Source organism: Tupaia chinensis, unplaced genomic scaffold (genome assembly GCF_000334495.1).
Source record: "Tupaia chinensis unplaced genomic scaffold, TupChi_1.0 Scaffold000272_1, whole genome shotgun sequence".
Classification (NCBI taxonomy): domain Eukaryota; kingdom Metazoa; phylum Chordata; class Mammalia; order Scandentia; family Tupaiidae; genus Tupaia; species Tupaia belangeri.
The window spans coordinates 7,480,276-7,498,189 of NW_006159754.1; the positions used below are offsets into that span (position 1 = coordinate 7,480,276).

General features: G+C 38.8%; 1 protein-coding gene across 1 annotated transcript in view; it reads left to right on the forward strand.

Annotated features, from left to right (window-relative positions):
- The window catches only part of LEKR1 (leucine, glutamate and lysine rich 1), a 174,170-nt gene that overhangs the window by 45,432 nt on the left and 110,824 nt on the right, over positions 1 to 17,914 (forward strand). Inside the window, exon 4 of the mRNA XM_014588300.2 lies at positions 17,679 to 17,798. Within this exon, the coding sequence (XP_014443786.1) occupies positions 17,679 to 17,798 (120 nt within the window). The remainder of the gene's footprint in view (positions 1 to 17,678; positions 17,799 to 17,914) is intronic.

Below are 17,914 nucleotides of genomic sequence, written 5' to 3' on the forward strand. Positions count from 1 at the left end.
AATGAAGTGAGAGGCTTTCTTCTGATATAAATCTGGCACAGAGGGAGAAACAGAAATAAAAGGATGGAAAGTGCCTGTTAGACATGGCCAGCACATTTTGGGGAGTGCTAATCCAAGGGGATAGCTTACTAAACCTGCCATGTTCTATCGTTGCTTTTTTTTTTTTTTCGGAGAAGTTTTTAGCTATAGGGCATGCACGCTCGCCAGAAAGACAGAGACAGAGAGACAGAATGCAAGAAATCACCCCCCAGGGGGAGGGGGTGGCCACACCACAATCCCTTCTCCTCCATTCTCCTCTTGGGATCTTGGGCATGCACACACACGCGCCCAGTGTGAGTTTAAACCATCGGGTCTGGGACTCGAACCGCGGTTCAACTACGTTGGGAGTCCAGCGACATAGCCATTACACTTAACTGCTGGTCCCTTGTTGCTTTTCTTTTGCTTATGTTTGTTCTTGTTTTCTAACTTGTTGCTTTTAGCCCTTCTTCATTTTTAAAGTTGTCTATTAAAACCAGAATTTTCTTGGACTATTTGTCATCATCGTTCTTCTGTGTCAGACTTTGTTCAGTGTTGTTAGGTCCTTCTCATGAGCATCACATTCCAAACACAAGCCTGTCTTTGTGTCTTTTTTTTAAACTCAGTAAAAAACAAATTAAAATATGAACTGAAGAACAAAACATATCAAACGTGCCTTTGAAAAGTTAACTTTACCATAACCTATTTTATAGCTCTGACTTTCTAAAAGAGAAAGTTTTTTTCTTGCAAATGCTAAATCATGACATTTTTGTTAATAATCCTGTTTTCTCTGGCTAGATATTTTTTCATTCATAGGCTTTTATCTAGGAGTAGGTTATAGTTTTCCCCATTTCAGAAGAAAGTTAGCTACTGAAGTAAAACTCAGAATCGTCACTGAGTTCACAGGCACTGATTGAGGACCTCACGTACAACCGTAATATTGGCCTGGTGTTTTATGCTACTGTGGGAGAGAAGACTACAACTAGTGTCTTTTCTGGGATTGATAGCAAGACTTGTGATTAAAAAAAAAAGTGATATTTCTCATCATTATAAAGTCTATTTTATTTGTTGCAATTAAAAAGAAAAAGAAAGAAGTAGTCACCCCTGTGCATCCTTTTTCCTTTAATAACTTTCTCTCTTGTGCCCAGATTTGAAGTCAGTTTGGAGTCTGTTAGAAGGAGATGAAAGCAATTGGCCGTGGAACCTAGAATATTAAGTGGTCTGGCAAGCATTTGGATTTCTCTCTCAGGAGGAAGGGAGAAACACGCCAAATCCTTACCCTGCTGAAAGACGGAGACTAACTGGGGTTGATTATGAAAACATTTCATGCCCATGAACACAAGTGTTTGTAAGAATTAGCACTGAACAAAGCCTTTCCCTCTGTGAACCCCTAGGTTTTGCAAGAGGGATTCAAAAAGCATATATTTAGGAATATGTGGAAAATGAATCTTACTTTTCTTCATTGCCAATAACTATTTAGCTTCTGCTTACTTCCTTTCCTTGGTAATGCCATTCCCGGTTCCTCAGTTCCTGTCAATTTCTATTAAGCATCAGTGTAGTCAAAGCAGAATTCCAAGTACAGTATGCAAATCAAAACTCATCTTTTAAAATGATGTGGAAAAAAAAATCAAGGGTACAAAACGGAGTGGAGTACGACCTGCTGACTACACATTAGTAGCAGGAGAGTCAGGCTGAGGGGCCTGATAGTGGCACACCAGTCATGCAGCACTCTGTGATGCTGGACCCATATGGAAAGGTCCAGGGTTCACATCCCAAGGCTTCCCTATAGACACTGTGCACACTGGCATGTTCCTGCAACTCAGGATGAGTGGAGATGGATTGTGGCATAAAAACCCTCTTGGGGGTCCTGTCTCTTTATCTCTGTCTCTAATTCTCTCTCTCACGGAAGAAACAAATGACTAAGTAAGCAAAAAAGGAATCCGACTGCTTGGGTTCAAATCCCAGCTTCAGTCACTTGCTTGTTGCATGGCCTCATTTGTTCAGCTTGCTTGCTTACATCTCTGCCTCTCTATTCCCTCATTTGTCAAATGGAACCAATCAACATAATAGGTAGATCTAATACTGAATTATATAAGGAACCCTACATAATAGGAGTATTTTAATGTTTAAATGGGAGCTCATGTGAATTAGTAAGTGCAGTACCTGGCCCTTGGTTAAGTGCTCAATAGAGTTTTATTTTTGTTGTTCTTGCTAATCTTTGTTATAAAAGTTTTCTCAATTGTAGGAAAATATGATTTTGAAAAATAAAACATTTTAATATCAATAAATTATTAGCCTATGAAGTAGCATACTGAAATATCAAAATGAAGAGAAATGAAATCTGAGAAGTTATAATATAATTAGCCCACTATATACTGTATAACCTCACAATTCAGAGTTATTTGCCAAAGAGTAATTTAAATCAGTAAATATCTAAATGATGGAATATTTTATATATCTCAGTTCTAATTCATTTATACATATAATTAGTAAAACCAGGACAACAAAATATTGTGTGATTTAATACTTCATGGATTTGCTTTAATAAACCCCAAATCTAATGTTTTAATTTTTTATTATTTTTAAATATAATTTATATAAAGTATTTTTTGAAGTTTGTAAGCAAAAAGTATACTAATATTTCTGTCATAAATAATGCAGACTTCAGCCTAACCTTTTCTGCTAGCCATCAGAAAGCCTTTGTTGATGTAGCTGGAATCAGTCACATTGCAATATAACATTGTATTTACCAGGCAATTGCGAGACCTCTCAGTGTTGTTGATTGAGATCAGCGCAGTCTGTCTGACTCAAAGTAATAGTTAATCAGCGTCGCATTGACAGAAGTATGGGTGGAAAAGAGGCAGCAATTTTGGATATGGGTCTCAACATTGTCTGGTTTTTAAGTTAATATTAAAAATAAAACATTACTCCTCAATGTATGTTCCAAAGGATTGCAAGATTGAAAAGGTATTCTATGATCTTTTTTTTTGGTTTGTTTGGAAAATATTCTGCATCTATTATCTCTTAGCGATTTATTCTACACCCTAGCATAGTGCTGTAATCTAAATATTTGCGTCTTCCAAAATTCATACATTGAAATCCTAACCCTTAAGGTGATGGTAGTGGGAGCTAGGAACTTTGGGAGTTGATTAGATCTTGAGAACTTTGTCCTCTTGAATGAGATTAGTACATTTATGCAAGAAACCCTAGAAAAATCTCTTGCCCCTTCTGCCATGTGAGTTACAGTGAGAAGATGGCTGGCTGTGAACCAGGAGGTTGGCCCTCATCAGACATGGAATCTTCTGGCATTTTAATCTTCGACTTCTCAGTGTCTACAGCTGTGAGAAATCAATTTCTGTTGTTTTTACACCCTCAGTCTATGGGATTTTTGTTGTAACTGCTCAGACAGACTAAGGCACATAGTAAAAGCTCTGAGAAGTCTTATAGAACAGGTATTTGTAGTCTTCGTTTACTGTGAAATTGTTTGGGGGCTGTAGTGGGAAGCTTATTATAGAATTCATTCTGACAACACTGAAATAAGGGTTAAAAAGCATTAATAAAGTATTTGTTATTATACGGAAACTGCTAAAAACCAGGCAAAATCCCTTGATTGGAGCAAAAAGGAAATTGAGAAGCTGGAGCTAGGATTTCCCAAAAGGTTTAAATGAAAAAGCATCTGTAAAGCACATTGCATGGGGCTTTTTGCATAGCTGGTGCTGAATTACTTGTCGTGGGGGTAGTTATTGTTTGGTTGCTTAATGGGGAAGGAGACAGAAAAGGACTATTTTTGCCAGCTGTGTGAGAGACGAGAGACAAGTTGCTGTCAGTGGGCTAGACATCACCTACTCTCTCAAGTAAAGAACTGCTACAGTTTTGGAGCAGTCACGATTTCTCCTTGTTTTAATATCTTGGTAACTGTTGGTATAAATTCAAATTTTTCTCTGTTTTCACCATTCTCTGTTTCTGTCACTCTCTAATTTTTTTTAATTACACAAGAAAATAAAAATGGAATTTGTTCTGAAGAATTCCTTAAGTGAATTTCTCCAGCTGTCACAGGGATCCAATCAGTAGTTGGTCACCAGGCTTTTTTTTTTTTTTTAGAGATTTTCACTGTAGGGCGCGTGCGCTCGCCAGACAGACAGAGAGAGACATAGAGACAGAAAGCGAGAAATCACTCCCCAGGGGGAATGGTCACGCCGCAATCCCTTCTCCTCCATTCTCCTCTCACGCACGCACACGCGCCCGGCGTGAGTTTTAAGCCACCGGGTCCGGGACACAAACCGCGGTCGACTATGTGGGAATCCAGCGACATAGCCATTACGCTAACCGCTGGTTCCTGATCACCAGGCTTTTAGTACGCAGTTCAGATATCTACCGACTGTGCCACCAGGATGGGCCTCAGGTGGGCTTTCATAGATTATAAAAACATTTGAAATCCAACCAGTAGATTTTAAAATTAGGCAGGATGGCAAGTTCAAATACTTAGGGGGTCTCCAGAATAAAGTGAGTGAAACAGACCGGGAGCTGTAGTAAACTGAAAATGCATATGTTCGATAAAGGAGCAGCTGCCCCAGCGGCGGATGTCCTTGGGATGGGGGGGGGGGGAGAGAATGTGGGCCCATTGTTATGTATTACTTGATTTTAAAAGAAAAGCAGGGATTCTGGATCTTCTTGTAAAATCTCTCAAAGTTTAAATGTGGGTGTTCACTTTAAAAAAAAAATTCATTCTGCAAGGAAAATAAACATGTTCAGAGACCAATTTTCAACTTCTAAATTAGGCAGATGTAAGACTGCACACAGCAGAACCTAGACTGGTCTTCACACCAACTTGGCTCTGGGTTTTGTTTACCACAGAACCCTTTACAAAGAAACTAGCGCGATAATGTTCCTAGCCAACCCATTAAATGAGGTGATTTTTTGTGACTCTCATAAGCATCTGCTTAAAATTAATTTGAGACCACAGTGCTGTTATTTGGTGACCTAAAAACAGAAAATGTTGTCACATTTTCTAATGGCATGAAACTTCCAGTGTAAGGATATTGGACTTGAGTTAGCAAATTTTAGGAAAACACCGATAGCAGAAAAACAGACTGAAAGTAAGATAGATTTTCTTAGTATTTGCAAGAGTATTTTGACTATTATATTTTATTGAATTTAATAATTTGTATTTGGAGAATATTTTCCTTAGTGTTTGTCAGACAGTCATTTGAATTTTGAATAAATACTACATTTCTTTTCCTTTTTTTTTTGAATACTTACCATTAACCCTAAGCCTCTTCCTTTCCTCTCTCCTCCCTCCTTTCAGTAGCACATGCGATGCATGCAGAGCTCACCTAATCAGGGAGTTCTTCATACTTCCCGGACACACAAAGGAGCAGCTGTGACTTGCCTCTCGCTACCTCATTCTCTCCCATCTCTATCACGCGGTAAAATGTAGCCATCCTACTTTTCACTCTCTCCCACACCTGTCAACCACTTGAGTACAGGTGCCATTCCTTTATTTATGAATCTCTGTGCCTGGTATTTATCATGCACGCAGAAGGCATATAGTACACTTTTCTGAATCCATCATTTTTATTTCTCTTTTTTCCTCTAGTGTAAATACAGTATTATCAGAAGATAAAAATTGTGTGCCAGAATTGTTGCATAGTCTCTGTTCCTTTTATTCAACTAGTTACTGTTGCTTCAAATTCAAAAACGGAAAGAAAGGCAATCTCAAAAAATGTTTAAAGGTTTTTGCCACAGTGTGCATGAACTCTCCGGAGAAAGATAAAGACAGCAAGAGGGAAAGTGAGAAAACATCCTCCAGGGGGGGGATGGCCATGCTGTAGTCCTTTATTCTCCATTCTCCTTCTGGGATTTGGGCATGCATACATATACACACGCACCCTGCATGATTTTCAAGCTTCCAGGTCTGGGACTGGAGCTGTAATTGGCCAGGTGAGAGTCCATCACCTTAACCACTACACCACCTGCTTGTCTCAGGAAATCTCAAATTTTAACGAATCTTTGAACATATTGTGGTTCTCCATTATTTTCAGAAACTCACATACCATTCTCTTGAAAAATTTCAAAGAAAAACATATATAGACCAGTGTTTAAAATAGCAGATGTAATTTGGTGATACTTTGGTGTAAGTAAGTGGGCTTTGGTATTGTCTTTCTGGAGCACTCACTTTTTTTTTTTTTTAACATAGTTTCAAACATCAATTTATAAATTATTTATTCATTGATCTATCCTTTTCTAAAAAGTTTATTTATTGGGACCAGCATATGGCATAATGGTTACGTCTTTGGACTCCCACATAGTTGACCGCAGTTTGAGTTCTGGACCCGGCGGCTTAAAATTCATGCCGGGTGCGTGTGAGTAGTGCCCAAAATCCCAAGAGGAGAATGGAGGAGAAGGGACTGCGGTGTGACCATTCCCCCTAGGGGGTGATTTCTTGCTTTCTGTTTTTCTGTCTCTGTCTGTCTGATGCCCTATAGCAAAAAATCTCTCTTGAAAATGTATTTACTGGAACCAGCAGTTAGCTTGTAATGGCTATGTCGCTGGACTCCCACGTAGTCAACCACGGTTCGCGTCCCAGACCCGGTGGCTTAAAACTCACACTTGGTGCGTGTGCGTGCGTGTCCAAGCTCCCGAGAGGAGAAGGGATTCCGGCGTGGCCATCCCCCCTGGGGGGTGATTTCTCGCTTTCTTTCTCTATGTCTCTCTCTCGGTCTGTCTGGCGAGCACACTCGCCCTATAGCAAAAACCTCTTAAAAAAGTATTAATTCCATGAGAGACTGAGACAGAGACAGAGACAGAGACAGATACAGCACCTCCAATACCACTATCCACCCTCAGCTTCTGCCAGCTGGGATCATGGGCACAAGCATGCCCAGAGTATTTAGAAAGGTCTCTGGACTTGAACCAGCAACCTTTCCTTGTGGGTCTGCCTTGAGCAGCAGTGTATTTTCCTTTTGTGCTACTGTCTGTCTCTGTATTATCTATTCTTTAATGAAAATTAAGTCTCTTGTTTTCACTGTCACATTATTGAATGTTTGGAAAGTAGAAAACAGATAAACAAAAATGCCCTTAATATCACTTGCTGAGATAACTGATACTAACTTAGTGGAGTTAGCCTCTAAGTGGTGCAGCAGTAAAATGTGAGGCCGACCCACATGGGTAGGTCCTAGATTTGCTTCAGAACTTTCCTTAGTACTGTACTCGGGGCTGACTGAGACTGGGGCTGGATCTCAGTGTCAAGACCCTGGTGGTGGTACTATCTCTGTCTCTCCCTTTCTCTCATCTCTCTCACTAATGGATGAAATAAATGTATAAAAAAATTTATTATATTGCCCAACAAACCTAAAAAATTGTATTTTTAAAAAAATACCAAAGAACATGTGCATGCACTAGAGAGGATAGAGAGATAGAAATGGCCCCCGCTCCCACCACCACCTTTTGGGGCCTGGTCATGCTGCAATACTTTTTTTTCCTCCACGTGTCCATCTTACCAGGATCCTGGGCATGCATACACATGCACCTGCTGTATTTTACAAGCTGCAGGAGCTGAGATTTGAACCTCAGTCAGCCCAGTGGAATCTGGCTCCAACTGAATAGTGTTTAACACTACAGGACGAGCCCAAGGACAAGCACTACAGGACGAGCCCAAGAAAATTGTATTTTTAAAAGCATATTTCAAGGAGAAAAACATTTTGAAGCTTAGAGTTTCACACTCAAAATATATTATTTTCCTATAAGAATTTTAATACAAGTTTTTAAATAATTTTATAGCTACTTCATTATCACAGAGTAAAAATAATAAATATTATAGCTAAGGGACAAACATATACCCAAATATCAATGAGGACATCCTGAACAGCATGTAAGACTCTAGAAATGGTTATGCATTTCATAATCACTAAGAGTAAAAACAGGAGGGGGGGCCAGTGAGCAGGGAGCCCCTGGAGTAGCTGTGTGCTCCCATGTTTGGAGAACAATAGCTTTTTTCTCTTCACTTTAGGTGCTAACTCCTGGAAGAGAACAACTTTTCACTAATAGTCTTCAAAATGCAAATCGTGTTCCCTATTAACCTATTGAATGACATCCAGCTTATATTGTAAACACTTGCATAGAGAAATGTCTGGATATTAAAAATTTTATTTATATTTGAGATTTTTCCTTAGGGTGCATGTGCTTGCTGGAGCCAGAAAATGACAGAGACAGGGAAAGTAAGAAATAACCCCCCAAAGGGGATGGCCATGCCACAGTCCCTTCTCCACTAGTCTTCTCTTAGAATTTTGGACATGTGTACACAAGCACCAGCATGATTTTAGGGTCCAGGAGTCGAACCAGAGTCAGCTATGTGGGAGTCTAGTGCCTTAACTAGTATACCACCTGCTGGCCCTGCCTGGGTTATTTTTACTGTATATGTAAATAAATATATATATAGTTTTAAAAACATTTAATTATACAATTGATATCCTGATTAAAAAACTTTAGCTACATACCTTTTTTCTGTGTTTTTATATATCTACTATACACATTAGTTTTAAAGACATATACTACAAAAAGTAAATCAATTAATTATTTTCTTTCTTTTTTTTTTTCAGTTATGCTATAGGACACATGTTCTCACTTGTCTTCAAAGATACAGAGTCAGAGGGACAGAGAGAAACAGAAAGCAAGAAAGCGGGGGGTGGGGGGATGACATGGGGACAGTCCCTTCTCTTCCATTCTTTCAGGATGGGGGGGATGCATACACAGTCACTGACATGTTTTTCAAGCCTCTAGTTTTGGGACTGAAACCACTCAGTTGGCTACATGGGATCCTTGACCGCAGTTTGAGTTCTGGACCCGGCGGCTTAAAATTCATGCCGGGTGCGTGTGAGTAGTGCCCAAAATCCCAAGAGGAGAATGGAGGAGAAGGGACTGCGGTGTGACCATTCCCCCTAGGGGGTGATTTCTTGCTTTCTGTTTTTCTGTCTCTGTCTGTCTGATGCCCTATAGCAAAAAATCTCTCTTGAAAATGTATTTACTGGAACCAGCAGTTAGCTTGTAATGGCTATGTCGCTGGACTCCCACGTAGTCAACCACGGTTCGCGTCCCAGACCCGGTGGCTTAAAACTCACACTTGGTGCGTGTGCGTGCGTGTCCAAGATCCCGAGAGGAGAAGGGATTCCGGCGTGGCCATCCCCCCTGGGGGGTGATTTCTCGCTTTCTTTCTCTATGTCTCTCTCTCTGTCTGTCTGGCGAGCACACTCGCCCTATAGCAAAAACCTCTTAAAAAAGTATTAATTCCATGAGAGACTGAGACAGAGACAGAGACAGAGACAGATACAGCACCTCCAATACCACTATCCACCCTCAGCTTCTGCCAGCTGGGATCATGGGCACAAGCATGCCCAGAGTATTTAGAAAGGTCTCTGGACTTGAACCAGCAACCTTTCCTTGTGGGTCTGCCTTGAGCAGCAGTGTATTTTCCTTTTGTGCTACTGTCTGTCTCTGTATTATCTATTCTTTAATGAAAATTAAGTCTCTTGTTTTCACTGTCACATTATTGAATGTTTGGAAAGTAGAAAACAGATAAACAAAAATGCCCTTAATATCACTTGCTGAGATAACTGATACTAACTTAGTGGAGTTAGCCTCTAAGTGGTGCAGCAGTAAAATGTGAGGCCGACCCACATGGGTAGGTCCTAGATTTGCTTCAGAACTTTCCTTAGTACTGTACTCGGGGCTGACTGAGACTGGGGCTGGATCTCAGTGTCAAGACCCTGGTGGTGGTACTATCTCTGTCTCTCCCTTTCTCTCATCTCTCTCACTAATGGATGAAATAAATGTATAAAAAAATTTATTATATTGCCCAACAAACCTAAAAAATTGTATTTTTAAAAAAATACCAAAGAACATGTGCATGCACTAGAGAGGATAGAGAGATAGAAATGGCCCCCGCTCCCACCACCACCTTTTGGGGCCTGGTCATGCTGCAATACTTTTTTTTCCTCCACGTGTCCATCTTACCAGGATCCTGGGCATGCATACACATGCACCTGCTGTATTTTACAAGCTGCAGGAGCTGAGATTTGAACCTCAGTCAGCCCAGTGGAATCTGGCTCCAACTGAATAGTGTTTAACACTACAGGACGAGCCCAAGGACAAGCACTACAGGACGAGCCCAAGAAAATTGTATTTTTAAAAGCATATTTCAAGGAGAAAAACATTTTGAAGCTTAGAGTTTCACACTCAAAATATATTATTTTCCTATAAGAATTTTAATACAAGTTTTTAAATAATTTTATAGCTACTTCATTATCACAGAGTAAAAATAATAAATATTATAGCTAAGGGACAAACATATACCCAAATATCAATGAGGACATCCTGAACAGCATGTAAGACTCTAGAAATGGTTATGCATTTCATAATCACTAAGAGTAAAAACAGGAGGGGGGGCCAGTGAGCAGGGAGCCCCTGGAGTAGCTGTGTGCTCCCATGTTTGGAGAACAATAGCTTTTTTCTCTTCACTTTAGGTGCTAACTCCTGGAAGAGAACAACTTTTCACTAATAGTCTTCAAAATGCAAATCGTGTTCCCTATTAACCTATTGAATGACATCCAGCTTATATTGTAAACACTTGCATAGAGAAATGTCTGGATATTAAAAATTTTATTTATATTTGAGATTTTTCCTTAGGGTGCATGTGCTTGCTGGAGCCAGAAAATGACAGAGACAGGGAAAGTAAGAAATAACCCCCCAAAGGGGATGGCCATGCCACAGTCCCTTCTCCACTAGTCTTCTCTTAGAATTTTGGACATGTGTACACAAGCACCAGCATGATTTTAGGGTCCAGGAGTCGAACCAGAGTCAGCTATGTGGGAGTCTAGTGCCTTAACTAGTATACCACCTGCTGGCCCTGCCTGGGTTATTTTTACTGTATATGTAAATAAATATATATATAGTTTTAAAAACATTTAATTATACAATTGATATCCTGATTAAAAAACTTTAGCTACATACCTTTTTTCTGTGTTTTTATATATCTACTATACACATTAGTTTTAAAGACATATACTACAAAAAGTAAATCAATTAATTATTTTCTTTCTTTTTTTTTTTCAGTTATGCTATAGGACACATGTTCTCACTTGTCTTCAAAGATACAGAGACTCTCTGAGAGAAGTGAGAAAACAGCCCTGAGCAGGGGGTGGGGGGATGACAATGGGACAGTCCCTTCTCTTCCATTCTTTCAGGATTGGGGGGATGCATACACAGTCACTGACATGTCTTTCAAGCCTCTAGTTTTGGGACTGAAACCACTCAGTTGGCTACATGGGATCCAGACACCTCAACCACCACACCACCTGGCTGGCCCTAATCTTTTTTTTTTTTTTCTTTTCTTTTTTTTTACTGCATATTTGTATTACTCCCAGATTTCTTTCTTTCTTTCTTCCTTTCTTTCTTTAGAGAGATTTTTGCTATAGGTTGCATGCACTCACTGGAGAGACAGAGATAGATAGACAGGAAGCAAAAAAATCACCCCCTGAGGGGATGGCCATTCCTCAATCCCTTCTCCACTCTCCACTTGAGATTTTGGGCACACACACACATGTGCCTGGTGTGAGTTTCAAGCTGCCAAGTCCGGCACTCAAACCACAGTTGATCACATGGGAGTCCAAGCACCATGTCGACTTTATTTAAACTTCGAATCAACTTTATTTATCTAGATGAGATCCTAGTTCATAAATTTTATTTGTTCCATCAGCTCCTATGTGAAAGGGACTGTTGCTGTTTTCTCTTATGCCAAAGAAGAAACCTTAGAAAAGAGTTGTGAGTGACAGTTTGGGCCTGGTGGTTCAGTCACTTAGCTAGTTGGGTAGATCTCAGAACATGGAAACTTCTGTGGCAATACCAAAACTATAGGAGTGGGGGGGGGGGAGAAGAAACAAATCCTTGAATAAAGCGGTGATAATTACCAAGAGAAAGGTAATTATAATTGGGTGGACAAAGCAGCGGGTAACCTCTACATCAACAACAGGGAGTATCTAAGGATTGCATATGCTGTCCTATCCTTTAGAATTAATCAGTAGAGTAATATTTATCAGTGCCTATGTGTTACCAGAACTAGGAGAAAACAGGGAATTAAGAAACCTATGTGCTTTTACTAAAGAATAAATAGTGGAATTCTATTAAGAGTACTGTAAAAGGATGGTAGCAATATTTAAAGCAGTGTTTCATTGTAAGCAATGTAATTCTGTCAAGAGCATTTTAAAATGATGGAGAGTTGCATTTTTCTCCAAAACAGTTTCTATCCTCTTACTTTGAAGAAAAGTACAGTAAAACAGTTTGCCTCGAATTTGTGAAATTATATATCAATCCTATATATATGTGTTTGGTTTTAAGATTTTAAATTTCTGCTTCTACATTAATAAAGCTCTAGAATATCACATTTACTCAAAGAAAGATATTAATAGACTCACATTAGAGACTAGGAAAATAAGTGAATAATCGAGACTGAATAAAGCTTAATTAAGTGAGGTTTATTTAAAAAACAATATTGATTCAGTCCAATGCAAGGTACTTTCTCCTATCTTTTTGGGAGAGGGTGGTAGAGACAGAGACAGGGAAGAGAGGAGAGGAGAGAGGAGAGGAGATGAGTATGAATGAGCATGGAATATATGGTATCAAAGTTTAAATAATAGTTTATTGTTAGAATTTTGAAACCAACCCCTACTTGTTAGCAAAGGTAAATATTACTAGTCCTTAACTCAATAGGGCAAGCACCCTTCAGAAGAAGTTAAGCTATTAAGGAGTAAATTTATTATCAATGTGCATAAAATTGGTATAAAATTAAAATTACTTTACCAGAAGGATATATTTTAGTTAATTAAGTTAGAAATTTTTTTTTATTAAAACTTTTGTCCTAGGGTGTGTGGGCTCATTGTCCAGAGAGTGACAGAGAGAGACAGTGAGAGGGAAAGTGAGAAATCACACCCCGGGAGGGGGGGATTGCCACGCTACAATCCCTTTTCCTCCATTCTCCTCCTGGGATTTTGGGCATGCATGCACATGTCCCTGGCATGAGTTTCTTTCTCTCTCTCTCTCTCTTTTTTTGGGGGAGAGCTTTTTGCTATAAGGCACATGCACTCACTGGAAAGACAGAGACAGAGAGATGGAAAGTGAGAAATCACCCCCCCACCCCCGGGGATTGCCATGCTGCGATCCCTTCTCCTCCATTCTCCTCTCAGGATCTTGGGCACACATGCACACATACTCAGCGTGAGTTTAAGCCACTAGGTCAAGGACTCAAACCATGGTCAACTACATGGGAGTCCAACCTTGTAGCCATTATGCCATCTGCTGGTCCCCCACCCTGGCATGAGTTTCAAGCCACCAGGTCTGGGACTCGTACTATGGTTTGTCATGTGGGAGTCCAGTGATGTAAGCACTATGCCAACTGCTGGCCCCGCTAAGTTAGAATTTTATTGGGCAATATAAATGGGTGTTGTACTGATTTTCTTAATAAAAGCTATAGACTGCCACTCAACTGGAAATTAAGTATTACTTGTGTATTTACAAATAATTTGTTTTAAATATTGCTACTTTTCTATATGCTTATCTGTCAGGGCCATTTCTGGTCCTATACATGCTCCTATTAACATTTTTCAAGATGCTATAGTTTCTAATAGGTAAAGTGATTTGGTTTCTGCTTTTAGGGTTTTATAAAGTGCTTGTGACTTCTCTGCAAAATAAGAGTGCTTCCTGGGGACCAGTAGATGGCATAATGGCTACGTCACTGGACTCCCATATAGTATACTACAGTTCAAGTCCCAGACCTGATGGCTTAAACTCAACATTGGGCACGTGTACGTGCATACCCAAGATCCTGAGAAGAGAATGGAGGAAAAGGGATTGTAGTGTGGCCATCCTCCCTGGGGGGGTGGGGAGAGTGATTTCTTGCTTTCTGTCTCTCTGTCTCTCTCTGTCTTTCTGGCGGGTGCACCACGTCCCCTATAGTAAAAACCTCTCAAAAAAAAGAGTGCTTTCTGGTTTTACCAAATCTTGTTATTTATCTGCCTATAATACTTGGACTCTCTACCCTCTATGCTCTACTTTCTTGAAAGGTTATTTAGTTTTCTCAATGCACTTGGGTAGTGGTTAATCCAAAGGAGTAGTTACAAAGCCACTTCCCATCATTGGCAGTTCCGCGTCAATTTTTGAAATCATTTTCCCAAGGACTCCTGAAGTACTGCCTTGTTTTGATTGATTTCTTTGTTGCAGTCTTGATTTTCCCCTTGATATCTGGATGCCTTTGCCTGTCAGACCTTGGTAGGATGTAATCTGAAAATCCCCCACTTTATTTTTTCAAACCCTGAACTTTCACCTGTCATCTTTAATTACTACAATTCCAATTTGTGAGAAAGTCTAAAAATAAATTAAGCTTTAGAACTAGGAGCTTGACTAAAGAGTACAGATTACAGGGGGTAAAATCCCCACTGGTATGATCAGCTTTCTTGTGTGTTTTCTTAAGTGTTTGTTTATAGAATGGAGGTAAGTTAAAAGAGAGTTTTAAAGTATTTTCCTTTAGAATATCTTCATTATGAGTCATATTAATAGATACCACAAATTAAAATAATTAAGGAGGGGAATATAACACCTTTTTTTCATTTGTTTATAACTCAGTGATTCTCACACAATATATTTTAATCAAATTGACTAAGAAAAACTGAGGAAGAGATAAGGATAAAAATGTGCTTGTTCTCATGGTAGTGTTGGCAAGAGGATTATAATACAAGTCATCCAACTCCCAGTACAGGATTCTCTCCACTAGAACATGCTGTTAGTCCCCACTATTTTCAGGAACACCTTCTACTAGACAACATCGTGTCCTTACATCAACACAGCGTTCAAATTCTGTGCAGAATTATGACTTCTGGAGAGAACTGTGGGCTTGCACAGTACACAGTGTATTGTAGCATTTTGTGAATTGTTTATTTCATAAAGTTGATATATATAGTAAAAGTAATCATTGTGCTTTTCTAAGCATACTTGTTCTAAAAAGAATGATTTTATTTTAACTTCATTTATTTACTTATTTTAATTTGACCAGAGAGGGAGAGGGAGAGGGAGAGGGGGGGAGAGAGAGAGAGAGAGAGAGAGAAAGAAAGCTGCCAGTTCCAGGACTCAAACCGTGGTCGGCCATGTAGGAGTCCAGTGTCCTAAACTACCACACCACATAGCATACATTTTTAATCATATCAATTTGATTTAAGAGTAGACTAGCATAGCAAAGCAGAGTGAAGTAAAGTGACCAAACTTCTCAGAAAGTAGTCAGAGGGTTTGAGATGACATTTATACATAACATTCATATGAGGGCTATATTAAAAGAAGTGACCTTGGAAAGTGTTTGAATGTGCAGAGGTTTTTTTTAACTATAAAAAGAAAAATGCTTTGTAAAAACACAGATCAGAAATTCTCTGAGTAGATCTTAGTAGTTGAAGTATGCTTTTATTAAGTAATGTTCAATACACTTTTTGTTTAATTGTATTGTGGCAGCAGTACATTTTCCTATTAGTTCAAGGGCATTTGTAAGCCTGACATGTTTACAGACACATAATGGGACTGTATAGGTTTGCTTGTTTTAATTCTAAGTTTAGATTTTTTTATTTTTTAGAGGTTTTTGCCATAGGGTATGTGCGCTTGCAAGAGTAAGAGAAAGAGAGAGAAAAAGTAAAGAGAGAGAGAGAGAATGGGAATGAGAAGGAAAAAGAAAGAGAGAAGGAAAGTGAGAAATCATCCCTCATGGGGGTGGCCACACCACAATCCCTTCTCTTCCATTCTCCTTCTGGGATTTTGGTCATGCACGCACATGTTCCCGGCATAATTTTCTAGCCACCGTGTCTGTGGCTCAAACTGTAGTCGGCCATGTGGGAGTCCAGTGACACAACCACTATGCCATCTGCTGGCCCTGTAAGTTTAGATTTTCAACACACGTGGCCAATCACATGGTTTGAATCCTAGCCTTGGTGGCTTAAAAAACATGGTAGGTGCATGTGCATGCATTCCTCCAAATCCTGACAAGATGGAGAAATGGAGAGGAAGGAACTGTGGTGTGACCATGCCCTATTGGGAGAGGTACTTCCCTCTTCTCTCTCTCTTTCTCTCTCTGTCGCTACATTTCTCTGTCTCTCTCTGGCAAGTACACACTTTTTGTGGAAAAGGTTTTTTTTTTTTTTTTTTTTTTAAGGAAAAAGCCCCTATCAGAATAACATGAAATCTGCTAAAATAGAAACAAGAATAAACATCAAATTTATGGTGAAGCTTAGATGGAAGAATATTGAAATTACTGATACTTTATGAAAAGTTTATGATGACAATGCCCCCAAAGAAATCTCATTCTAAGGGACCAGATTACTTTACTATATGGAAGCATCAGGGGAGGATAAGGTGTGTGTGTGTGTGTCTGTGTGTCTGTGTAGGGGAGTGTAAGTATGGAGATAGGAATATCAGTTTTATTAGCTGCATTAGCTGCCTACCCCAACATCCATTTCCCCTTATATCTTAGTAAAATAACTATGAATATGTTTGGGGTCTAATCTTGCCTTTTAAGATCTCTGTCTCCCAGCCTCACTTGTAGCTAGGCATGGCCATGTTTAAGTTCAACAGAGGTATTCAGTGGTACTTCAAGAAGACTGACTTAAAAGTGATGGAATAGACCTATTACTCACCTTCTGCTGCTGGTCCGCAATGGGAATGTAATGACTGTGGTGTCTGCCACATTATGGACTCTGAGAAAAAAATACACACACCAAAGATGGTAGAGCAGAGAGGTAGAAGGATCTGGGAGCCCTGCTTACATTATAAACTATCATATCAGCATTGGACTGGCGACTGATGCATTTGCTTTATGTGACATTTTATATGCATGTTTGTGTGTATGTGCATGTGTGTATATATTTATTGGGTCATCAGGAAAGTCATAATGTATTTATGTTTTTCTATGCAAAAATGCATCATGACTTTTCCACCAACCCCAATGAATGTATATTTGTGTTACACACACACACACACACACACACACACACACACACAAAATCAGGAGTCTCAGCAGTATGTAGCTAAACCAGATCTTAACTTATTTGCAATTTACTAGATAATATCTAAAATGAAATAGTTATAGCAGTATAGACATGTTATTTAATAATATGGAGGTAAATACTCAAAGGAAACGGAAAAAAAGTTGAAACTAGTCACCTTTGGCAGTAGGAATTGGGGTAAAGGAAAATGATTATTTTTTATGACTCTCTTAGTAATTTTTGATGTTTTAAATTATGTATATTTATGAATACAATAAAACTAAATTTTTTTATATTTTAATAAGTACTTATGTATATATGCTTATCATAAAATTAAAATAATACAAAAGAATAAATTTAAAGTTCAGCCTCCTTTCAATATTTTATACCTTTTCCCATGTCTATACATTCCACTCATCTCCCCAGAGGTAATATTGCTTGGTGTGTGTCTCTCATATTTTTTTTTATACCTGCATTTAGCATATATGAAGAGCCATAGTTTTTTTCTATTTATTTTATTAAAAGCATATTTGAAATTTAACTTAAAAATGATATGCATAAGGGAATATTTAAGCTTTTAATGGATTTTTTAAATATTTTTAGGCTTCGAGATACAAGCATGCAGTTAAAGAGTCAAGAAAATGAATTTCAGAGAGTACAGAAAGAACTGAATCATTTGCAACATGAGTTAAAAATTAAACAGAGACAATCACAAGTCTCCAGGTAAGATTATTTTTAAAGAATTGAAAATTATAAAGATGGAAAAGTTGCATTTAATTCTAACTTTATAAATATCAGTTTAGTCAAAGAGGTTTTTATATCTGATGTGGTTGAGAAAA